This window comes from Diabrotica virgifera, chromosome 5 (genome assembly GCF_917563875.1).
Source record: "Diabrotica virgifera virgifera chromosome 5, PGI_DIABVI_V3a".
Classification (NCBI taxonomy): Eukaryota; Metazoa; Arthropoda; class Insecta; order Coleoptera; family Chrysomelidae; genus Diabrotica; species Diabrotica virgifera.
Genome location: NC_065447.1, coordinates 6,115,398 through 6,142,674, shown reverse-complemented (window position 1 = coordinate 6,142,674; position 27,277 = coordinate 6,115,398). Strand labels below are relative to the sequence as shown.

General features: G+C 32.5%; 1 protein-coding gene across 2 annotated transcripts in view; it reads left to right on the top strand.

Moving 5' to 3' along the window:
* LOC114331641 (thyroid adenoma-associated protein homolog) overlaps positions 1–27,277 on the top strand; it is a 57,332-nt gene that overhangs the window by 14,797 nt on the left and 15,258 nt on the right. For both annotated transcript variants that reach the window (XM_050652249.1, XM_050652250.1), the window contains exons 10-17: positions 5,604–5,911; positions 10,034–10,420; positions 11,893–12,025; positions 12,639–12,869; positions 17,441–17,701; positions 21,137–21,325; positions 26,289–26,443; positions 26,873–27,147. In XM_050652249.1, coding sequence (XP_050508206.1) covers positions 5,604–5,911; positions 10,034–10,420; positions 11,893–12,025; positions 12,639–12,869; positions 17,441–17,701; positions 21,137–21,325; positions 26,289–26,443; positions 26,873–27,147 — 1,939 coding nt within the window. The remainder of the gene's footprint in view (positions 1–5,603; positions 5,912–10,033; positions 10,421–11,892; positions 12,026–12,638; positions 12,870–17,440; positions 17,702–21,136; positions 21,326–26,288; positions 26,444–26,872; positions 27,148–27,277) is intronic.

Below are 27,277 nucleotides of genomic sequence, written 5' to 3'. Positions count from 1 at the left end.
TTCCAAAAACTTGATTATTTCTGTCCATCATTTTTTCCGTTTCCTTGCTTTTCTCTCCGATCTCTCACGCCTATTTCTGACAGATCTTCACTTCTTCCAACCATATACAGTATATGTCCCTGTAAGTTGTATCCATATGGAAAACTTTTTTATTATTAATTTTACGAAAAAAAGTTATTCTTTATAAAAAGCTCTGCATGATCCAAAACCTGAGATTTAACCATCAAATATCAAATTTTTTGAATATTATACGAGGTATGTCAAAAAGTTTGAATTTCACTCAAGAGTAAAGTAGCTTTATTTTTCACAATATTGAAAATTGCTATTATGAAAAGTTGTTTGGAATTACTGTAAAACTGTATTATAGTATGCAATTACATCCTTCTAATTGAAAAATTATGGATAACTGACATTATTTTCAGTTATTTTAATTCAAATAACTCTTTTATTAATAATTTTACGAAAAAAGTGATTCTTAATAAAAAATTCTGCATGGTCTAAAATCTAAAATACAACCATCTTTTGTCAAATAAACTTTATGAATTTTATACGAGGTATGTCAAAAAATATGAATTTCACTCAAGAGTAAAGTAGCTTTATTTTTCGTAATATTGGAAATTGCTATTATGAAAAGTTGTTTGGAATTAAAAACTATATTCTAATATGCAATTACATCCTTCTAATTGAAAAAAAATTTTTGAGAAATTATGGATAACTCATTATTTTTTCAGTTATTTCAATTCTGATAACTCTTTTATTATTAATTTTACGAAAAAAACTGATTCTTAACAAAAAGTTCTGGATGGTCTAAAACTTAAAATACAACCATCTTATATCAAATTTTATCAATTTTATACGAGGTATGTAAAAAAAGATAAATTCAAAAAGTAAATTCTTTTTCAAAGTATCAAAAAAAGATCAAAAGTAAAGTACCTTTATAGTTCAGAATATTTCAATTAGAAGGATGTAATTACATACTGAAACATAGATTTTAATTCTAAATAGTGATGGGAATAATCGAATTAATCTAATAATCGAAAGACGGCTACTCGAGTGATTCTAATAATCGAGTTATCATTCGAATTATGCATCACTAGTATACTATTAATATCTGACGGTCATTTTCTGAACTCGAAACTTGAGAACTCAAGGTCATCGTTACATGATGAACATGCAGAACATGTGAATACAAATATTCGAATGTTTTATTTTCATTCGAATGAATTACTCATCACTCCTCTGGCATCTCCCTCTCTTCCCATTCAAAAGTCAAATCGGATATTCGAATAAACTGATTTTCTGAATACAATGTTCGAGTAGTTCGAGTGATCTAATAATTCGAGTGATCTTGTTCAAGTTCTCGAGATATCTCGAGTTATTTCAATAATCGAATGATCGATTATTTTTCATTCGAATTATCCCATCACTAATTCACTAGAATTTCTAAATAACTTTTCATAATAACAATTTTCGATATTGTGAAAAATAAACGTATTTTACTCTTGAGCGAAATTCATATTTTTTGACATACCTCGTATAAAATTGATAAAGTTTATTTGACAAAAGATGGTTGTATTTTAGATTTTAGACCATGCAGAATTTTTTATTAAGAATCACTTTTTTTCGTAAAATTATTAATAAAAGAGTTATTTGAATTAAAATAACTGAAAATAATGTCAGTTATCCATAATTTTTCAACAAAAAATTTTTCAATTAGAAGGATGTAATTGCATACTATAATACAGTTTTACAGTAATTCCAAACAACTTTTCATAATAGCAATTTTCAATATTGTGAAAAATAAAGCTACTTTACTCTTGAGTGAAATTCAAACTTTTTGACATACCTCGTATAATATTCAAAAAATTTGATATTTGATGGTTAAATCTCAGGTTTTGGATCATGCAGAGCTTTTTATAAAGAATAACTTTTTTTCGTAAAATTAATAATAAAAAAGTTTTCCATATGGATACAACTTACAGGGACATATACTGTATATCTTCTTTAGACGTCCTCTTCTTTTTATCCCATTTCTCCCTCCTTCAGTATTGTTTTAAAATTTCTGTTCTCTGGAATTCGTATACTTAATATGTCCAAGCCAGGACCAGGAATAACCAACGAGCTTCTAAAATACGCAGGAGAAAGTATAACCCTAGAGATGATAAAACTTATACAAAAACTAATATTGCACTGCAAGATACCAGAGGCATGGAGAAACAGCATAATGATACCAATGTTCAAGAAAGGAGACAAAGAAGACCCCAACAATTATAGAGGTATAAATCTACTGAACACCGCACTTAAGCTAACCACAAAAGTCCTAACCAACAAAATAAACTAACAACTTTATCAGATGAACAACAAGGATTCAGATCCGGAAGATGCTGCGTAGACGCCGTATTTGCACTGAGACAAATCACAGAAAAGGCCATTGAGTACAATAAACCAGCATATATGTACTTTATAGACCTGACAAAGGCTTTCGATCGCATCCAAGTCGAAGACGTCTTACATTTACTGTATTGAAGAAACATATACCAATCAATATTATACAAACCATCGAAAACATCTACTTTCATAATCGAATGCATTCAAAGATAAATGGAAAACTAACGCAGTTTATACCAGTACAAAGCGGAGTCAGACAAGGTGACTCAGTAAGCCCATTGCTCTTTAATATAATAATGGACGAAATAATAGAAGCCGTACGTAAAGGTCATGGTTACAGAATGGGGAACAAAGAATTCCAAATATTATGTTATGCAGACGACGCCGCAATAATCGCCGAGACAGAAGACGATCTCCAAAGAACACACATCTTCAATACAACAGCCAAGAAATACAATATGATAATATCAGCAGAAAAAAACAAACGTATGACATCTAAATACCCACTACGATGTAAAATCGAAATTGATGGGAAAATAATAAAGCAAGAAACAAGGTTTAGATATCTGGGAATAGATATAACCAGTTACGGAGATGTTGAAGAGGAAGTACGACAACAAAGCTTAAAAGCAAGTAAAGCGGCGGGATCTCTTAATGACACCTGGAAGAATAAACACCTAAGACAAGACACAAAAGCAAGAATCTATAAAAAGCAGCAACTAGTCTTATATTGACATACATGGCGAAGACAAGACCTGACACATCTAAAACGAGACGACTACTAGAAACAACAGAGATGAAAATACTCCGACGAATATCGGGGAAAAGTCTTGGATAGGGAGAGAAGCGAAAACATAAGAAGGCAATGTAGAAGACATAAATGGATAGTGACAAAAGGGAAACAGGAGTGGAACGAACACATTAGTAGAATGGCAGAGGATAGGGTAGTACGAATAGCACGAGGTAAGTCACCAAATGGACAAAGAAGTATTGGCAGACCAAGAAAAAGATGGTGCGATAACTTAAACAATTTAGAAGGCTAATATTGAAGAAAAAACAAGCTTTAAAGCCTACATACAAAAAGGAAGATGAAGAAGAAGAATATATCCAAGCCATCTAGCTGGCTCGTATTTTTACCGTAATTTTTTTTTTCATACATGCTCATTATTTATTTATTCGTCGTCTCCAAAAATTGTCTGCCGGCAGTATTCCTCAAAACGTTTTCTGAGCACCTTTCTTTCCCATATCTCTACTTTCTTTTCTTTCTTCTGGTTCATAATGTCTAATGACGTCAATTACTCAATGACTTCAATGTATCAATGACGTAATTGTTGTTTGCAGTAAAAAGGTCATGTTGTTTAGTCGCCAAATATTAGAATTTCATTATTCAAATTCTGATTAATAGAACACCTTGTATAATTTTAACTATTTAGAATGGGAAATAAGCCACAATATTATTAAAAAATGATTTTTATTAACGTTTCGACGCCCAAATCGGGTGCCGTTGTCAAAATACAAAATACTATTAATATAAACAAAAATGTTGTTGCTTAGTAAAAAAAATTCTTCTAATAATTTATTTAATTTGACTCATTTATATCTAAGCCTCATAGATCAGAATTGTTGGATACATTCCTGAATATTATAAACGATCAAGAAGAGACAATAAAATTTACAATGGAAAAGGAATATAATAACACCCTGCCTTTCCTCGATGTTTTAGTCTTAAAGAAGGATACTGGATATGAGACTCAAGTGTATAGAAAACCAACACATACCAACAGATATCTCAATTACAAATCAAATCACAACATCAACGTTAAAAAGGGAATCATAAAATCCTTATATGATAGAGCCAAAATTACTTGTTCTAACGAAAATTCCTTTTTAGAAGAAAAACAATTCTTAACATCTGTTTTATTAAAAAATGATTATCCTTTATCGTTTATAAATAAGGAATTGTCAAGATTGGATCGAATGGAACAGAACAACATAGAACGGGATCCTACAACATTCACAAGAAATAATACGAGGAAAATATCAATACCATACATAAAAGGACTATCCGAGAAACTTAAAATAATAGGAAATAAATTCAACATTTCAACAACATTCAAAACAACCAACACATTGAGATCTATTCTATCTAAAACTAAACCTAACAATGAACAAGAAAGGACAAAGAATTGTATTTATAAAATACCTTGTGAATGCGAACAGTTTTATATAGGTGAAACATCAAGACCATTAAACGTTAGAATAAGTGAACATCAATCTTATATTAAAAATAGAGAATTTGATAGATCTCAAATATGTCAACACGCATGGGATAATGAACATAGAGTTCAGTGGAGAGATTCAAGTATAGTCCTGAAAGAAACAGATAGTAAAAAGAGAAAAATCAAAGAAGCGGCTCTAATTATGCTAAACGAAACCAATTGTGTCGCAAATTCCTCGGTGGAATGCAGTAGAATGTGGATACCCATACTGAAAGAGGAAGTCAATAGAAAGAAAATACCACAATTAGTAAGTCAATAGTCGAGTTAGTACATATTTTATATTTTAGTATTACTTATATACCCATGTATTATTGATATTATTTATAATTTAAACAAAATTATAGTAAAGTCAGAATTTGGTATTAATTTTGAGAGTAAATTAAATGTAAGACCAAATACTTACGATGTCGGGATAGTATCACGAGGTTTTTCCTGGTTTTCCCTCGTGATTTACTATGAGATCTCTAACGCGAGAATTTTAATGTCACCGTTGCATGTGGTTGTCTTTTTAAAGACAGATCACATGCTATGATTTTTTTGTGACGGATATTCTTGAGTTGGGGTTGATTTCATGTAATCGAATGAACTATCTTTCAGTAAAGTCGTCCCAGGAACGCAACTCATAAATATTGGCAATATCATTTTAAAGTCTTCTACTTTAAAATGTATCATATGTATCTGAATTGACGATATAAATGAGTCAAATTAAATAAGTTATTAGAAGAATTTTTTTTACTAAGCAACAACATTTTTTTTATATTAATAGTATTTTGTATTTTGACAACGGCACCCGATTTGGGCGTCGAAACTTTAATAAAAATCATTTTTTAATAATATTGTGGCTTATTTCCCATTCTAAATAGTTAAAATTGTAAAAATGCCACAAGAAAATAGCTTCAGAACAACCTTGTATAATGGTTGTAATGTCATTTTTAGAATGTAGAATTCACTTTCAAATACATGCAGCGATGTTTGAACCTCGCCTTGGATATCAAACCGGTGAAGACTGTCTCTGCAGCGTATTTGCTCCAAGTGTGCGCAAAGTCGCCGTTTTTCTACGACGTCGTACAGTACGATAAGGAAACTCGGGAACAAGATCACGATCCCACTTTGGATATGCTGGTTGTGTTAACGGGGAAGCTAATCACTCAAACGAACATCGAACAAGACGTCGTTAATAAAAAAGTCTGTTGTTATGGCTTGTTTTTAAGCATCAGACATATTTTGCAGAGCAGAGATATAAGGTAAGTTCGTTAGAATGAAGTTTTTGTAAAAGTAATAATTGTCCAATGTTTGATTTTTTCATAAAACAATTTAAAGCAATTTAAAGGCCTACTAGGTACACTATAGGTCATTAAGTTCCTCATTACTTCTTCTCTCCAGTCCCTTGTTAAGCCTTTCTTTCTTTTGACAAGCTGTTAGGACGTTTCTTTCTTGCAGCATTTGTAAAACATGTCCCAACCATCTAACTCTCTGTGCCCCGATTTTCTTATACATCTTTTACAGGTCTTTTATACATCTCCATTAGCTCCTAGTTTGTTCTTCTGCGCCATTCCCCGTTAGCTTCTTTTATACCATCAAAAACGTTTCTCAAGATTTTCTTCTCCCAAATCTCCAGCTTTTTTCTTCTTTCTGATTCATTGTCAAAGTTTCACATGCATAAATAACACCGTTGGTCCCACTATTTTTTAATAAGTTCGAATCTTGGCTGCCATGGACACGTTTTTTGCCTTCAACGGAGCGTTTAATGATGATCCTACCGTTTTGCTACCTTTCAACAACCGTTTATCTATTTCCTCTTTTCGCTTTCTCCATTTGTAACTGATACTCCAAGGTACTCAAATTCTATGGCCTTCTCAAAATTATACCCTTTCTTTCATTCGTCCTTAGAGTGATCCATTTATTTTCTTCTGTATTTTCTCTTTTGATTTCCAAATTTTGTTAACAACATTTTTCGAAGTTTTATTCTTGAACATGTCAGAAACACCAAGTCATTTGGGAAACCTATTCACTGTTGTCTTTGGTTCAGAATCATCCCGTTTGTCTGGATCTTGGCTCCTCTAATTTTCTTTTGTAGTACTAGGTTAAATAAGTCTGTTGACAAGGGGCCTCCCTGATTTTATTGGCTGTATTAGTTAGCGTCATTTTAACTAATCGTAGGTCTGGATCCCGCGTATGAAAAAAAAGTTGATTAATAGCAAGCTGAAAATTTGTTAATAGCTTAAGGGTGTCTAGTCGAATAAACTTTGATATGTGTGAACACTGGAACAGGGGTAGTTTTAATTGTGGAACAGGTTAAAAATTTGGAATGGTCACAGCACGAAAACGGCACATTTATTTTGTCCGACAGAACAGACTTAAACTCTTCGAACAGAGATTAAACTCTCATGCAAAAATCAGACTGCTATTTATCACCAAATGGGCGTTTTAATGAGTGGAACATGTAGAATATGTCAAATGACAGGAATTATGACAGGTAATAAATAGCAGTCTGATTTTTTCATGAGAGTTTAATCTCTGTTCGGAATGTTTAAGTCTTTTCTGTCGGACAAAATACATGTGCCGTTTTCGTGCTGTGACCATTCCAAATTTTTAACCTGTTCCACAATTAAAACTACCCCTGTTCCAGTGTTCACACATATCAAAGTTTATTCGACTAGACACCCTTAAGCTATTAACAAATTTTCAGCTTGCTATTAATCAACTTTTTTTTCATACGCGGGATCCAGACCTATCAGTTTCTCTGGTATTCCTAGCGACTCATTGCTTTGTATAGTCCGTTTCGTGAGATGGAGTGGTAGGCCTGTTTAAAATCAATATACAGTGCTAGTCAAAAGTCCGTACCCCCCCTCGTATCTTTTGAACGGTTATACCTATAGTAGTGAAATTTGGAGGGAAGAAATAAACGGACGTAAGCTTCTTAACTAGTCATGACAGGTGACGTAATAGTGACAGATGACTTTACAGCGCCACTCTGACAGATAATTTTAAATGAGACCTTATGACAAGTGATACATCGTTTGAAAGGTATTGAAAATGCCTATTCAGACATACTAATTTTGTTTGAGTTTAAGCAAATTTTGATGAATAAATGAAATAAATATAAAATTGTACTTTCGCATTTAATTAATAAAAATTCTAAATTCCGCCTATGATTACTTGTCAAAAAGGTTGATGTTGTCGTAAAACTACTAGAGAATTGAAAAACGTCAACTTTTTTGACAAAAAAAACCATAGGCGGACATTTGAATTTTTATTAATTAAATGCGAATCTACAATATTATATTTATTTAATTTATTCACCAAAATCAAAATCCCCTTAAACCCAAAAAAATTAGTATGACTGAATAGGTATTTTGAGTACCTTTCAAACGAGGCATAGAAAAAAGTGTTGTGTGATTTGGTAGAATGCGATCTTACTCTTTAAAAAACATGTCACGTATTTCAGCGCCATCTCAGCACCTGGTTAAATGGAAGGATACTACAAATCTGGCCTCCACATAAGTGGTCTGTAGCTTCGACATGATAGGTGTGAAATTTTACACGCTCTTGTTGTTGATTGGATAGAAAGGGTGCCATAATCTAGCCTCCATGCTAGGTATATAGATAGCCTCCATACGGTACTTCCAATATTTAATATTTTATTCAATTGGAGAATAAAGGTAAAACACAAACAACTTTTGTTTCTTACTTATTTACTTATAAAATAATGTGACATTTTACATAGAAATATGAGTATTAATTTGGATTAAATAAATGTTTACTTGTTGAACTTTTCCACCGTCTGCACACAACAGCTGAACGGAGCCATTAGACCTAACAACAAAACGCGAAATAAAGTGTGTATTTTAAAACTGTTGGATAAACAGTACCTACAATCAGAAAAACTTACCTTTAAAAAGATACACGATTACAAAATAACAAAAATATCAAAAAACACGACTGCATGAATATCAGCTTTTTATGGTGACACAAACACAACACATAACCGACCATATAAAATAACATGAAAATAACTGAACGACAACGAACACGAACACAGATTCACAGATAGCGCAGGATTTGTCAAAAGTCATGTTCCACCAATCACAATGCCGACATCAGCGCCTTTGGCAAAATGGAAGGAAAATAAATACGATTACATGTTTTTTATTAGAGTTCTCGGGGCATGAAACGAGGTATCACTTGCCATAAGGTTCCATTTAAAATTATCGGTCACAGTGGCTCTGTAACGCCATCTATCACTATTACGTCACCTGTCATGAATAGTTAAGAAGCTTATGTCCGTTTATTTCCTCCCTCCAAATTTCACTATTATAGGTATAACCGTTCAAAAGATAAGAGGGGGGGTACGGACTTTTGACTAGCACTGTATAGAGTAATTGCAAACCTAGATTTTGTTCATAACTGTTCTTTTCTAATAATTTTAGCATACAAATTTTACCGGTTGTTTTTCTTCCCTGTCTGAAACTAGCCTGGTATTCCCCTATTTCTGTTTGGTAAGCTTTTATTCTACATATAATTTTTGCTAGTACCATATTTATTATGTAAGTGCGATTCCTCTGTAATTTTCACAGGTAGTTTTATCACCTTTCTTGTGAATTGAGCAAATTAATGCTGTGTTTCATTGCTCTGGCATTTTCGCGTTTTACCATATTTTCATATGTTGAGCTATCTTGTGCTGCAGTATATCTCGTCCAATTTTATTTCTGCTGACACTCCGCTTTCTCCCGCACTTTTATTATTTTTTAAATCTCTTATTACTTCTATTACCTTCTTTTCTGCCGGTTCTTGTGTTTATTGATATTGCTTTTCTTGTGTTCGTTGTTGTATTTCTGTTTCTGTTTGGCCGTTATCGTTTAATAATTCATCGAAATACTCTGCCCATCTGTTTAATTTTTCTGTCTCATAATAACACAAATTTTTATTTCTGCAAAACATTGTGCTTCTATGTTTTGTCACTCGTGTCTTTTTTACTCCTTGATATAAATTTCTAACTTCTTTTTGGACATAGTTTTCTTCTATTATTTCTAATTGATTTTTCAGTAATATTCTCTTCTTTTGCCTTCATAATCGTTTAGCTTTATGCTCTTTACTTTTTTCTGTATTACTTCTATTTTCCATTTTTGCGTTGTTCCTCTGCGCCTCTGCGCTAGGATTCTTTTGCAGTCTTCATCAAACCAGTGTTCTCCCTTTTCTTTTTCTGCTTTTCCAATGCTAAGGTCTGCCGCTTCTGTCATGACTGTTTGTATTAGTTAACTCTAAGTTTTCCCTTGCCTCATTACATAGCTACACGATATTTAATTTAAACATGATTTTCATCTTACAGTCTGTTTTTCACTCACAAGCGCTTTATTAACTTCTAGGAAAAACAACAAGGAATACGCAGGCCTCTTCTATCATCTCACCTCTTTGTGCCTTAAACTCAAAGACCACATAATGCCGATAGTGTGCAATCCATCTCCGGAAGGCTATCTACCAGATTCCTTCGAAATAATCAACGAATCAGACGAATCTACCAAAGCGCAGATGGTTCTGGTGTACGCGTGGAGATCGATGAAAGAAATGACACTACTGTTGGCCGAACTCATCAGACAAACCATCAAATTGGAGAAGGAATGCGTAACGTTGCCACTGAGTGTCATGATCAAAATTGGGGAGTTCTTTTGGGATGTTTTTATAACTAGCAAACATAAGGGAGTCTTTGAGCAAGCTTATGTTGGTTTTTGTGTGATATGTGATTCGTTTTGGAGGTAAGTGATATTAAATATATAATAACGGCATTAAAAAACTGTTGTATCCTTTTTCAAAATCAGTGTAACAAACATGCACATCCACATTCATATCCATGCATCTTTGAGCAGTCGAAACTTTGACATTAAAAACAAATAACGACTCGCTGGTTCCTAGTCATTTTCTGACCCCAAACTGACTATCACCTATTCCTCCTTCCAGTTTTTTTATTTATACAAGTGAAAACGGCAACAGGTGTATGTTTTCAAAAACTGATAGTGTGTAAAACATTTATTAAAAATCAGCTAAGTACTTTCAGCAAATCAAAATGCCATCATCAGAGCTTCCTATAAAAACATTAAGTCAAGAGACTTGTTCATAAAAAATTCAAAGATAGAAAAAACTTACGTCTGATAGGTATAAATACCCCATAGAAGAGCAATTGTTGACAAACAACATATTAAATTTAAAATTGATTCAGGGCTACCCTTCTGATCATGAGTAAAAAGCCCTTAAAAATATATAATATCACAATGTGATATTATATATTTTTAAGGGTTTTTTACTCACGATCAGAGATCTTGCCTTGAATCAATTTTAAATTTAATATGTTGTTTATCAACAATTGCTCTTCTATGAGGTGTTTTATACCTATAAGGTGTAAGTTTTTTCTATCTTTGTATTTTTTATGAATAAATCTCTTAACTTAATGTTTTTATAGGAAGCTTTGATGATGACATTTTGATATGCTGAAAATACTTACAGTGGGAAAAATGAAAGAATACCCATGAACGATCACATCAATCACTTATTTTGTATTTGCTGTCTTTTTCTATAAATAACAAACGTTTGTTATAGAAAAAGACAGCAAATACAAAATAAGTGATTGATATGATCGTTCATAGGTATTCTTTCATTTTTCCGACTGCAGCTGATTTTTAATAAATGTTTTACACACAATCAGTTTTTGAAAACATACACCTGCTGCCGTTTTGACTTATACAGGGTGTCCAGAAACTCTACCGATAAACGAAGACAGAGATTCCTCAGATAATTTTAAGACAATTTAGCCCAATTCACCTAGTCCGAAAATGCTTCCTAAGGGAGCTAGAGCTCTTTAAAGATGGCGTCTTGTGATTAGTTTTTCTTAAATACCTCCAGAACGCTTCTAGCTAGAAAAACAAAAATTGGTACACATATTTATCTTCCAGAAATAAATCGATTCCATCTATAGCGAATTTCTAGTACCGGTCATAGGCGTCCGTTTTGGGTAGGGCAACGGTCATTTTATCGCATAACTTTTTTGTCATTAACTTTTAAGCATTTTTGACTCTGAATTTATTTTACATAATCGGCTGATATCGCTCTCTTTTATAGATGAAATTGACATGCACTAATTTTGTACCATTAAATGTAATAATTATTATCTGATTGAATTTTGAGATTTTTTAATTAGTCTTAATAACATATTATGATTAACTTATTTTTTAAGATCGTCTAATCAACTTTTGAACTGCCTTCCTCCTATTTGGCTCGAGGACGCCTTGATGTTATGTACTGGAGCCAAACAGTCCGATAAATTGTGTGCAACAAGGAGAAGTGCCGGACTTCCTTTTTTAATACTCGTAAGTTTTGTTTTACAATTATTTAAATACGTTATACTTGGTATCTGAATTCGCTCTACCGAGATTTACTTTGACACATTCGGAATAGGAAACATACAACACACAAATTCCTACCTCACACTATTTATTGCTCAAATCAACTTAATCTTTCATTAAAAAAAGAACAATTATTAGAAATAGTGGGAGTGTCTACTAATCTCATAAAATTTTGTGGAGTTTATTTCTACAAAATATTTTTATTTTGTACAATAAATAATTTTCTCATTTGTTATCAATACATTATAATGGTGTAAATAAATAATTATTGATTGGCGTAAGGTTTGTGTTATTTTTATGTCTGTTTACTATTAATAATATTGGCTATGAGCAGGTGCGTTGGTTGTGTAGTAATTTCCAGTCACTTCTGACAACTAAACTTCCCAAAAAAGAAATTACTAACGTCAGTGTCAAAGTGAATCTCGATAGAGCGAATTCAGTCTACAAAACTTCATGTACCCTAGAAACACGCATACGCGAAAAAAATGAATAAAAAAACATTGACTATTTTAATTTCATACCAAATTGCGCGACAGGCTTTAGGCGAACGAACTATAACCAATATTTCCATTTTTAGTCTATCATCAGTTCCGAACCAGTTTTCGACAAAAGCAGATTCCACTTCTCCATAACGTTACTTCTGGATGCCTGTAAGAACGTCGAAACAGAAAATGACGAACATAGGATGCATTGCATGAATGTTCTGCGTGCGATGTTCCGTCACAGTCGACTGGGAGAAATGGTCACGGCCTATATCGCACAGGGAGTCATCGTGGCCATTACTGGATTTCAAAGCGAAACTTGGGGGGTAAGTTCAGTTGATTTCTCTTGAGTGTCTTTAATTATTTTACTTTTAAACTATATTCATCACATTTTTTGTTATCAAAATCACGATTTGAATTGCCTCTTAAAGAAATGAAACATAGCTAAAAAAAAGAATGTGTGTACTTTGTACGCACGTAAGAAGTTATACTTCTATTATATGATTTCAACGAAATCAATATACTTTAGGTAAACAGTTTCTCTACTACTTTCCAAAAATTTTTATTTCCAAAAATTAAAAAAATAAAAGAACAAAACACACACAAACACATTGAAAAATGCCACAAATGATTTCTGAACAATAATTGTTGCCAAAAATTTTAATTAAATACGTATTTTCTGAAAAAAATTATATAATAATATACTTACAATCATAAAATCTATAAAAAAAATAAAAAAATGATATAACTTGCATTGGGCTTGAACCTACTTCCCGTGTATCCCGCCGTACGAGAGTCGAAGCTATTTCAAACTGCACCACCTTCGCGTATACGTCATGTGGGAATATACACAAACTGAACAACTTTTTGACATTTTGTTTATATGAATTTTTATTAGTTTGATTTTTGTCGAATTAAAATACAACAATATATAGAGTAAGAAAACGATACATTAGATGAAAATTTGTAGAAAGTTTGTTCGTAATCAGATTATGTAAATTAAAGCATTGCCTACTAGGGGTATAGCATAGCAAGTACTAGGTAAGTACATTATTTTTTTTACATTTTCCAAATAGGTATGAAGATAATTTTTTATTGAAATACAACTGAAACATTTAGAATTACGTACCTGTGGCTTTTCAAAACTATTTAAAAAGTCACTATAATTATAAATTTGATTTTATTTCTGTCCTCACAACAATAAAAACTAATATATTATACAACATTTTTGTTTACCGATAACCTCCATATTGAACAATTATTGACAGATCATTTCAACACCCAATCAGAGCCCGTATAAAGACTAATACCGAACTGTCGGTGTACGCATGCGCGCAGATCAATATAAATTCACCCTCAATCTCAATCGCGCCTAAATAAGTATAACTTCAAAAACTAACGAATCTTCACAAAGCTGTGTCAATAGGTTAGATTGTGCCATACCTAATGATCTACATCTACATCATGAACTCGGTAGTACACCCACCTAATCTCTACACAGACAGAGTTTCTCTCGCCGGCCATGGTTCGGTCCGGGAGCTGTACACAATAGACTTGAAGGCACCGTTGCTCAGGGGTCCTATTTTCGAATTCATTCGAGCATATTTCGCATACGAAATTAGAAGAATTTCGCTCGAAATTCAGTTTCTTGTATTTTCGAATACTTCGTGTACGAATTTTTTCGTATACGATGACTCGAATGGGTATGAACCATTCGAATTTAGATGCTCGTATACGAATTGTTGCCATTTCAGTTGTCATTGATAGTTGTAATCGTTGTTGTATACAATATTTTTACCTTGAACTTTCTTTTCAATGGCTGGTTTAAAATAATTTTTTAATAGAAAGAAAGGACATACTGTACGATAATGCGTTCAATATAACCTAACCTAACCTTATGTGCGTATTTTAGCATTGGGTCTAAGCTCTAAGCTTGATATATGACACCGTTGCCATATCCTCAATTTTTTCATACTTTCACATTACCTACATAAACGTGCATTTAAAAAATCGTTTTGAAACACCAAAAAAGTAGTAAAATATTAGTGTAAATACTGGATACAAAAATAATAATAAACAAAATAGTGGATTTTGCAAACCGATATTACTAATATTATGCAAGCTTAAAAATCGATTACAGATAATATTTTAGCTATTTGTTTTTAATACTGTGATTATACCATTGATTGAAATTATACATGAAATAAACAAAAAAGTATGGCAACACTGTGACTCTTCAGTCAAGGTTAAGTCCAATGTTGTTCGAATTTGTTGCCGGTGCAAATTCTTCTCGTATACGTTCAATATACGTATACCTATTTATTCTCGTATACATATTCTCATATCGTATACATATCTCATATCATATCTCATATCATACATATCGTATACATATATGTATTCTCGTATACGTATTTCGAAGGACGTTCAAAAACACATTCAGATTCGTATACGAAATTTTTCATTCAAGTTAACTCGTATGCGAAAAAAACCGATTGAATTCGAAAATACGACCCCAGTACTGGTAGATTATGGCCGGGGTCGTTTATAAAGGGGAGAATCAAGAAATAATGAATAAAAAACAACAAGAAACGGAAACACACTATATTCAAACTATATTCAAAAACACACGCACATAGGGCTTTTCATTCACAGTCACTTGTTTCGAGCTTCTGTCATGTGTCACATAATATTAATATTTCTACGTCATACGTTATTGGTATATAACAATGGTACAAACCAGAGACGTATGACGTAGATATATTAATATTATGTGACACATGACAGAAGCTCGAAACAAATGACAATCGATGAAAAGCCCTATATTATACATATGACAAAATAATCAAATATTCAGATATAATAATCAAATATCATATCAAATATACCAAGAAGAGTAGATATTATCATAGAAAATGAATCGAAAATGAAGTAGTTAATTCGCCGCCGCCTACGAAAAGTATAACTCCGAAAAATGCCGTTAAGAGTAGAACTTTCAATGAACGCCGCGAAAAATATTATTTTCGATTATATGATTGTGAACATTATAATCCCTAATAAAGTGTTAGCGAAAAAATTTATTTTTTGAGGAGAATCAACAAAAAACATCATTTCTGTTTATGGGTCCACGAAAATTATAATTACTAAAAAGTTCTCAGAAATAATTGTTTTCGTCGGCAGAAACAGAAACAGAAAGGGAAATAATTGTTTTCGTCGGCATCTATTATGAACTAAATCTTTTCGTTATAAATATTTTGGGAGTTATCATCTTCGCGGACACGCATATAAAAACAATTGTATCGCCAACACTTATCAAAGAGTTATTTTTTTCACTGGAAATGTATTAGGAATACATTTCCAAATAAATGAAACAAAATAAATAATCAAATGAAATATTCAATTATAACACATATCAATAAATTTATTATGAAGCGTGAGGACTAACTACGTCCTCTTTGCAATTGATTAACTGTACAAATAAAACAAGACATACTATTAAATGGTAGATACGTAAAAATTATCAAAAATGACTGATTCGTTAATCTATTTCGATTAATTAAAATTAAATATGTAATAAAAAATTATTATGTAACTATCAACACATATTACAGGCAGTTGAAAAAAATGTATTTATCCACTCCTTCGTATTTTGTGGAACTTTCTAAATTGAAAGTTGCACCACTTGAATCGGCTGACGAATGCCTATAAAGAAAGAGAACTGATACTCTTGAACTGGAAAGCAGATTAACTGAACGTCAACCTCCATGTAGACAACTCCTGAACACACTTAGGGCTTCATATTTAGATACGGAAAGACCTGAACTCCCAAAAAAATGGATTCCTAATGAAATAACTTGGAAATAACAATGTCAAATAGGTGGAATAACAAAAGAAAAACATATAAGGAAATACGAAAGGTATAAAAAAAATAGCTTATACCCTTTGTCAGGACTGTCAGGAATCTTGAAGACGTAAGAGGAGAACTTTCACTGTTGAATTTAAATTCAAAAGATATGCCTTTTTATAGAAAAATATTTAGAAGGAAACCGTTACTTTGGTGTGTGGTAAAAAATTAGACGGAACTAGTCTGCAGTCTGCGCACTCACTTAGTGAGTGCGCAGAATGCAGACTTTTTAGTCGGCTTCTTAATCAGTACAGAGAGGTTTGCAGATGCGCACATTACACCGATTCACCGATGCATATCTCTCTGTACTGATTAAGAAGCCGACTAAAAAGTCTGCAGTCTGCGCACTCACTAAGGATGATCTATAACAGGGTTTAAAAAGCTTACCATATCTAACGATTGTTGTACAGAGGGATTCACAATACAATTATAAACATAGACCGTTTAGAATGTGGTAGAATGGTAGAACCTCCAATGGATAATAAAAGAATATTTTTACAGTAGGCGGTATTTTTGAAGACGTTTTTATTATGGATAAATGTAGATGAACCTGATTAGGCGATAAGTGCAGATGTTTACTGAAATTTAAAATGATGTACGGGGGTGATTTAAAAATAATGAAATAGTGAAATTTGGACAAGATGTAATGTATCGGAATTTTAACACAAGATTAAGGAAACTATCCAAAAATGTATCCGGAAAAACAGGGAGAACTTTTAAAAAGGCATACTGCAACATAGAATGAATTAAAAACAGGAGACCAAAACGTAGGTTACGAAAGATAAGGGAGAGTGAAGCTGTCACACACATAATAGGCTTGATGGGCTTTAGAACCCTAGGCAACCACGTCTGGCAGCCTTCATCCAACCCAAAAGAATTATGTCATTAATTCTCTAACGTGACAACCTCAAAATGAAGCTTTCCTACTGCTCTCATTGCCACATACACATAATGGACAATTTTTTTTCTAATAACCATATATTTTGTTTTCAGGTTAGGAACTCAGCTACTCTGTTGTATGCCGCACTGATAACGAGGATGTTCGGTGTACAAAGAACGCAAGACTCTGACGATCTGTCTCTAAAAAATAGGCTAACAGTTCGAGTATTCTTTTTGAGATATCCCGAATTGTTTCAGTTTTTGTTAGAAACGTTGACGAATGAGAGTAGTAAAAGCGATAGTCTTCTATTACATCCAGTATTAATGATTTTAGCTAGGTTGTATCCATCGCATTTTGAAGAGTATAATACACAGGTAAGTGATCATTTGATACATAGTACGATGTAGTTTACGTAGAGTTATTTAAGAGTGAATTCGTCTAATTTCGAGATGATATCTCCTGCAAATATAAATCACTTGTGTTGTTTTAATACAGTCAACTTTTATACTGATTGAAGTCAATATACAGTCGGACAAATGAAAGGGAAAGAATACCCATGAACGATCACATCACTCACTTATTTTGTATTTGCTGTCCTTTTCTATAAATAACAAACGTTTGTTATAGAAAAAGACAGCAAATACAAAATCAGTGATTGAAGTGATCGTTCATGGGTATTCTTTCATTTTTCCGACTGTATATCTATTTATATCTTTATATATTTATATCAAAAGTACTCAAGCTGTGGAAAAGAAAATGTAGTGGCATGGGAATGACGAGACAACACTATACACAATACACTTTATTTGACCAAATGATGACCAAATTCTGATTGCGCAGGATCATGACGACTTGAGTTACATGACGCGGAAGCTAATAGAAGAATGTAGCAAATGGGGTTTCGAAGTCAACATCAATAAAAATTGGAAAAAATCCTTTGTAAAAGTTATAAAATTTTATTAAAATCCCTTTAAAGGGATACATCACAACAAAACGTTTTCGATTTTATAAAAAATCATCATCAGTGTTAGACCTAAAAGTAAGTATAACCGATTTAATGAATGTAAAGTTAATATTTAAATTTTGACTAATGTTAGGCCAAGTTGGTTATACTTACAGATTGGATGCTAGCTGAGCCACCAAAGAAAAATATTCAGATAAAAACCCTTTAAATGTAACATGGATGCATTAAAGGTGCATACTTAAGTAAAATGCCTTATGATGGATACATAGCAACAAGGATAATGCCCTTAGATAATGTATTGAATTTCCCAACACGTGGGATGCAAATTGAGTTGTTTACATTCCAATGACTTAACGGCAACTAAATGCAAAATGAGTGATGTTTCTGAAAGGTGTCAAAAATCAAACCGACAATGTGACGTAGAAGTTATCCTGTTTGATTTTTGACACCTTTCAGAAACATCTAATCATTTTGCATTTAGTTGCCATTAAATCATTGGAATGTAAACAACTCAATTGGCATCCCACGTGTTGGGAAATTCAATACATTACCTAAGGGCATTATCCTTGTTGCCATGTATCCATCATAAGGCATTTTATTTAAGTATGCACATGTAATCCATCCATGTTATATTTAAAGGGTTTTTACCCGAATATTTTTCTTTGGTGGCTCAGCTAGCATCTAATCTGTAAGTATAACCAACTTGCTCTAACCTTAGTCGAAATTTAAATATCAACTTTACATTCATTAAATCGGTTATACAGTAAAACCTCGATATAACGGACTAATTGGGGGGACGGGGTGGGGTGTCCATTAAAGCCGAAAGTCCGTTATATAAAAATAGGTTTAAAATAAATAAAAAAAACTTCTTTTTTGAAAATATGTACACTGTATTTAAATATAAATAAAAAACACAAACAAAATTCTATTTATCTTCAGAAATTCGTCGTGAAGTGACGTTGTTTGATATCGACACGCTTGCTTTCGGTAATCCTGCTTTGAAAAAGGAATCAAGTTTCGTTTGCACTTTTGAAGTTTGCTGTTTTTTCAACTCTCTAAAATTACGAAATTTTTTATAATACAGTTGAACTTCGTTGTCTGAATAATCAATAAATGTTATTAGATCGTTAAGATGCGATCTTACCTCTGAGAACTTCATTTTTTGCAGTGTTATTTTGCCTTCTTTCCTATCTTCCCTTCCATCCTCGTGTTTTAGGTTCATAAGTTCATCTGCTATTTCACTTTCAGTCGTGATATTATACCCAGGGACACCTTCATCTACTTCTAGCCATTGTAAAATAAAACATCTCAGCTACCTACTTCTTCTCCGGCATTATTAGATATGTATTGTCTTACAGAAGTCAGGAATTTCCAACCCTTCTGATCTTATGTCTGCATCTTGGCCAACAGACAATTTTTTTTACTAGATATTCGTTTGGTTTCCAAAATTATTCCCTGATCCATGGGTTGAATATGCGATGTTGTATTTTTGGCAAAAACATACAACTAAAGTTTCTAGGTAGGTGTAGAATTTGGGGTCCACGGGGACCCGTTGGTATTCAATGTATCTTGGTATGTGACAGGTTAAGCATGTATCATATCAACAGGACGTTTTTAATTTTTTTACATTTGACCGGATTTTTCGTCCGTTATATCCGAAGTCCGTTATATAGAGGTCCGTTATCTCGAGGTTTTACTGTACTTACTTTTAGGTCCAACACTGATGATAATTTTTTTTATAAAATCGAAAACGTTTTGTTGTCATGTAGCCCTTTAAAGGGATTTTAATAAAATTGTATACCTTTTACAAAGGATTTTTTCCAATTTTTGTGATTGATGGTATACAGCCAACTACAGGAAAAATTTTCTTTTCCTTGTGGATTTTCAATATCAAGAAAATTAAAGCCATTTGTATTGGAGGGACAAACCAGTTCATATTAAACGATGGGGTAGAAATTAAACACTGTGATGAATACAAGTACCTGGGCATGAAGATAACTCAAGATGGAACACTCGATGCTGTTATAAAAGACAGAAAAATACAGGGTAGAAAAGCCATATCCATGATGAACGGCATTCTGTGAGACCAAACAATATCTAAAGAGAACAAACAGTTCATATACAATACCATTCTTAAAAGTATAATCACAAAGTATAATCACAAAAAGCAGTGAAGTTTGGCCACTGAAACAAAGAATAGAGAAAATGTTAGTAGTAACAGAAATGGACTTCTGGAGAAGAGCAGCAGGCAAATCAAGAAGAGATCGGATACCAAATGAGAGAATACGAGAAATGATGGAAGTCACACATACAATAATTGATAACATAAAACAAAACAACTAGTATGGTACAGCCATGTACAGAAAATGGCAGATGACAGGATCCCTTAACAGGGTTTGGCATGGACACCACAAGGGAGAAGGAAAAGAGGAAGGCCGAGAAGAAACTGGAGGGAGAGAATTGAAAAAGAACTAGAGGAAAGAGAAATCTCTCCAGGTCTATGGTTAAACAGAGAAAACTGGCGGTTAGGACTCGGAAGGCGTCAGACAACGCTGCGCTGTAAATCGATAGTAGTAGTATATATTTATATCTTATATCAATCTGGACCTGTAGCGTCTACCAGAGAAGACATCATTCCTACAACTGGGTTATAGTTTCACATAAGACGTTCTAGATCACTTTGATTGAAGTGGTGACGTATCGCAAGTGTTCGATGACGTATGGTCGTCTTCTCTGGATGCCGCTAACAGGTCTGACTTCGTTATATCAACTTTAATTGTCAACGATAACCAAAAAAGCCTTCTTTATTATATTATCATATAAAAAGTTAACTGTTTGCTTTCAGATGGATAAATACGTGCCACACTTGACGACTTGTCTGTCTAATTCCGTATATAGGACGAGAGATTTAGCCGCCTGGGCCACAGTTCCTTTTATTCGCAGCGATCAAATTTCTAGTCATTTAAATAGTATATTTGATAGATTAAGTCAATCGGATGTTAAAGATAACGAAACACATGGCTGTTTACTACTGGTAGGTAAATATAAATAACTAATTTAGTACCCATTCAGACTAAGACACTGGTGTCTGACACCGATGTCCGCCACCGGTGTTCAATTGCAGCAAAGCATTGTTGAACCACTAAAATCAGCCAGACACTCAAAGTGGCTAGGCTGTAGTCGTTTATTTAAAACAGTGCTTTGCTGCCGATGGCGTACACCGGTGTCAGACACCAGTGTCTTAGTCTGAAAGGGTACTTACATCCGAAATTATATTTTTTTTAAATATGATACGTCAATGTGATAAAACTAAAATAATTTATAAGATTCATCAACAAGTGTCCACATTGGACACCAAATGCGTATACCCTATTCCACGAACATACGCCTGTTTTGGATTACTTCGACAACGAATATTTTACTGTGCAAAATAAGAAGAACGAAAGTAAATTGCAAATTACATTGTTGTTTATTGGAATAATTATTAGCGCCACTTACTCTCGTACATCTTATGTTGCACAGTAAAATATTCGTTGTCGAAGTAATCCAAAACAGGCGTATGTTCGTGGAATGGCCCATATTCTTTATAGCTTTAGCTAGACTGATTAGTAATAGAAGAGCAATATGAACATTCCTGCAGACGATGTAGTAATAATGGCATCCAGTTTTGAAGAACTATAAACCATGCTAACCGAACTAGCAAAGGAATCCGAACAAATAGGACGAAAAATGAATTTTACCAAAACAAAAACAATTACAAACACACAAGATAATAGAAACATAACACTAATCGAAACCACAATAGAAGCGGTTAATGATTCTATAATATTGTGACGTTGTGGGTTGCAAGACCCCCGAGCAAACAAACTTAAACTTTTTCCAGAAACTTTATTTTTAAATAATTAAATGTACAATTAAATTACGTAGCAATTGAGATAGGTCGGGGATAACCCATTGCCCTGGTAACTAGATCCCCTGATTACGCGCGTGAGAGTGTAACAACAGTGCCAATATGTATTACCATATATGGTGAGGTACTATAAATGTAGTAAGAATGACGTGTGCTTTCTTTGCAGTTTTTCAAATGAGTTCAATACTTTGAACTTTGCTACTGTCGTAATAAATTATACAAATTGCAATTATAATATTATGACCTAATTTTTATAACAAAGAAATTAGGAAAATTCCGTGATGGTTGTCGTGTACCATCACTATATATTTGGGACAGATAATAAAAATAAATAAGGAAAACCAAACAGCGGAGGTAAAAAGAGGAGTCAGATTAGCCTGTGCAGGGTTTGGGAAATTAAAATGGGTCTTGAAAAATAAAAAAATACAATACTTAAGAGTGTTTGACCAGTGTATACTCCCAATTCTCACATACGCATGCCAAACATGGACCTTCACCAAAGCAAACGGATAAAATAATGAAGACACAAAGAGCCATGGAGAGCAATGTTAGGAGTAAAATTAAAAGACAAAAAGCAAAACAACTGGATAAGAAATAAAACCAAAGTCAAAGACGCAGGACAACATATAGCCAGGCTAAAAGGGAGTTTAAAAATAGGTGGAATATCACGATACAATAAGGGAGACCATGAACAGGAAAGAGAGCAAGATGACGACCCCCCGATGAGATGGGGAGATGGTATTAGAAAGATAGGAGGAACGCACTGGAAACAGAAAGCACTAAACAGAAGTGAATGGAGGAAACTGGGGGAAGCCTATGTTCAAAATTGGACGAATTAAAAGGACAAAAGAAGAAGATGAACATTCCTAAGGTGTACTTAAAAAAAGGATTGCAACTGCAATGGTTTCATGCACGACATAATTAAACCCAGGCATTTTTAATTATTGGACTTGCGATCACTGAGCTTAATGTTGAGTATTCTCCGTTCCATAGCTCTCTGAGTCACTTGAAGTTTGTTGACTACGCTGTTATTAAAAGTCCAAGTTTCAGTTCCGTATGTCAGAACTGGCAACACGTACTGATCGCAAGTTCAGTACAGAGATAAGAAGACGATGATCAAAGGTAACAGATGTGATCCAGAAGATTGTCATGTTAAAATGGAACTGGGCAGGACACACAGGAAGAATGGAAGACAACCGTTGGACAAAGCGAATTCTCGAATGGCGACCAAGTGCAAGCAAAAGAAGTAGATAGAGGCAGACCTTAAAGAAGATGGACTGATGACATTAATAGGGGAGTGCAATTAGAACGAAAAGATACAATGTTTCAGAAAATATCAAACAAGGTTATATTTTTCTAAAACTTTTTTTGTTAGTTTATAAATATATTAAAGTAAAAAGTTCTACTCACAAATTTCGCCGCTAATTGTTTATTAATTGTTTAAACAATAACAATTATTTTGTATAATGTTAAGAATATGGGTGAATTCAACATTTTATTTTGATAAAAAATGTTTTATTATAGTTTTGATTATGCTGAACCCGAATCTGACATTACAATTTGCAAATTCAAAATGGCGGATTCAAAATGGCGGATTTTTTTCTAAAAATCCTTAAAAAGTAGTTGTAAAATTCGAATTTTTTTTATAAAACGTGTTTGTTTACATATATGTGGATATTTTTGAGAGGTTGCTGAACCTGAATCAAATTTTGATAATTTAAATTATAAAATGGCAGATCCAAAATGGCGGATAACTTATCCGCCAACTAACAATAGTTGTAAAATCATAATTTCTTTACAAAATGTATTTATTTCTACATAATATATTTATTTTTGAGAGCTTTGATAAACCTAACTTTATGACCTAAATGGCGGATCCAAAATGCGGATTTTCTAAAAAGAACATAAAAGAACATTTTTCTAAAATATTTTTTATTGTCTTTATTTTTAACAGGTTGTTGAATCTGAATTAAAGATTAAAAATTTAAATTTCAAAATATCGGATCTAAAATGGCGCATATTTAAATGAAAAACAAGTAGAATTCAATCAAACAAATATGGAATTTTATTCTTAAAAAAAAAGGTAAACAAATAATTTTCACAATATTATTAAAAATTAAAATGTATTAGAAAGAATATTAAAAAAAAAAAACAAATTTTCGATTAGAAGGATATAAATACATATTGGAACATAGTTTTTAATTCCAAACAACTTTTCTTTATAAACATTTTCGATATTGTGAAATGTAAAGGTACTTTACTCTTGAGTGAAATTCATATTTTTTGACATACCTCGTATAACATTAATTAAATTTGATATTTGATGATTGCATCTTATGTTATATACGATGCAGAGTATTTTATAAAGAATAACTTTTTTTCGTAAAACTGATATTAAACAGTTATCAATAGGTTCCAAGTTACGCAGACATACTGTATAAGAGCTAAAAAATTTTTTTTGTTCAACATTTATTATTGTTGAAGCTTATTATTAAATGTATTTTAGGTAAGTTTTACAGAAAAAAGTTTTGATCACTCTGTATATACATTTTTTCAGCTGGTAATTTTCGGTTTTTGTATTCCATTTTTGTTATTTTTCTTAGTTTTCTCAAAAAGAAACTGTTTATTTCATTTTTAAACTAAAACAATTAAGTGATTTTTAAAGATTACATCCCAAGCTTTAAAAAAATAGCAAAAAGATTGTATTAGATTTATTCAAACTTGAGTAATACCGTCTTAAAGTGGTGGGAATTCTGTAAAACTACGAAGTTTTCAAAAATTACATTTTTTGACACATCGTATTATTCGAATTAAATTTTTGAGATTTTTTTGAAAGAAATATCGTTTAGCAAGATGATTGTGAGGTAAGTTGTGCAAATTTGAGAGTTTTATAAGTAAAATTGTATTAGTTCCACATTTTTAAATCATTTTTAAACAAAATTCATGTAAGGCTCACTTTCCGCCCACACCGTACTTATGTCCATATATTTTATTTCTTTATATTACAACCATAAGATAGCTTGTTTCATCTTCTTTCATGTCCAATTTGTAAAATTTCTTTTGATCCATTAGTTAAAGAATTACATTAAAAAAACTCAACCGTGCAATTCTTCCAACGCTAGTTTACAGTGCGCCAATGTGTGTGAGAAGGGTGACTTTAGCGTTATAAATAAAAAATTACAGAAGCTAGAGATTTACTTTTAGAAAAATCTTTATATAAGGTTTTTTTTTTGTAAAATTTTCTGAATTTTTCAATGGTCAAGTCAGTTTTTTTTTAAATTATATTTTCGGAGTTATTTAGAAAAACATCTAACTTCGCTGTTCATTTGTTTAATAAAAAATGAAGCACCCACTTCTCGAGTAGAACTTTTTGATATGTTGTTTATTAAACATTTCTTAATGAAATTACAAAAAGTTTTATCTTGTTTGATTTTTTCCGAAGTGAAAATCTAAATGCACTCCCGCGAGTGGCTGGCCACGAATTTGACGAGATTTGACAGTGCGTAGTATGGACATATAGCAATAAAATTGTCTATATACTAGAAAGAGAAGTGCCTATCGAGCAAAAGTATACAAATTTTTCCAACCACCAACGATACTAAACACGACAGTTAACGATATAATAAATCGAGAAATAATACGACTGAGTATAAGTCTAATGTAATAATTGAAGATTGGACCGTGAATGCGGCATCACTGAAAAAACTGGAATCATTCGAGTTGTGGGTGTATAGAAGAATTGTTAAAATATCATGGATAGAACACGTACAAACAAAGAGGTTCTGCGAAAGATTAAAACCAGAAAATTGGAATATCTCGGACATATTACACATGGAGAGAGATACAACTTGTTCCAGCTTATTATGCAGGGAAAGATCCAAGGAAAAAAAAGAAGCATTGGTAGACATAGAATATAATGGCTGTGCAATCTTGAGAGAATGGTATGAATGTACATCAAATGAACTTTTCAGAGCATCCGTCTCTAAGTCCGAATAGCTATGATGATTGCCGACCTCCGTCGCGGAAGGAGATAGGTCTAACCAAAATTTTAAATTCCAGAATAATAAAAATTTTGTCTCTATTTTAGGTGTTATATATTATAAGATCAAATTCTACTGTGCCTGAGATTCCAATTAGTGATTACCTTGAAAAGACTGTTAAGATATTACAATTCGCTGGCAAAAAGTTTAGTCACATGACAGCGTCCCTTTACCTGCAATTGGTTATGCTCATACTTACCAAGTAAGTCATTTATTTATTATAACATATTTTTTTGTTTAATATGCTTACGAACCTTACTCGATAAACAGTCATAAAAATAGCCGCTTTAAGATGTTAACAAAGTCTGATCTTGAGTAAATTTTTATTTATGACTTGAGTCTTTTTGAAGCGAAGCTTTTATAGTGATGTTGTATTAATGTTTCTCTATAGTAAAACCGTAGAATAATCGAGACAACCTATAGCGACACGTAAAATATATGGAATAATGTAGCTGTATAATTTGTTAAAGCACAAATAATAAATAAATAATAAAATTACTTTATTCAATTCTAAAAATATTACATATTTAAATTTTGAAAATACGGCAAGCATAGCACGAAGCTTCGCGTTAGTCTAGAGTACCAGCTACTACCATTTTTTTTTTTTAATTTTATTTCATCGTCTTTTTAGATATCCAAATTATCAAGACTTAGACATGCTGAGAAACCTCGTAAAAATTCTATCGAGACAAATAACTTCCAACATAGAGCCAGTAACTTCGTTAAGTAAATATTGCCAAGTTCGACTCTCGTTACTTTTTTATATAGTAATAAACAAATTCGAAGAAACAGATTTGACGTATTCGACGGTGACGAATCAAATTATATGTCAACTCTACGGACATGATCTCGAGATGAGGAAGTTTTGTCTTAATTTGCTAATATATTTGAATCAGGTGCATACAGGTAAGTGTTTTTTAATATATTACTGTCATTTTTATCATTCTTACTAATTTTTCATTAATTCCCATTTCACGTAGTACCTTGTATATTTCATTCCGTTCCGTAGTCTGTCAAAAGCTTGTTTAAAGTCGAT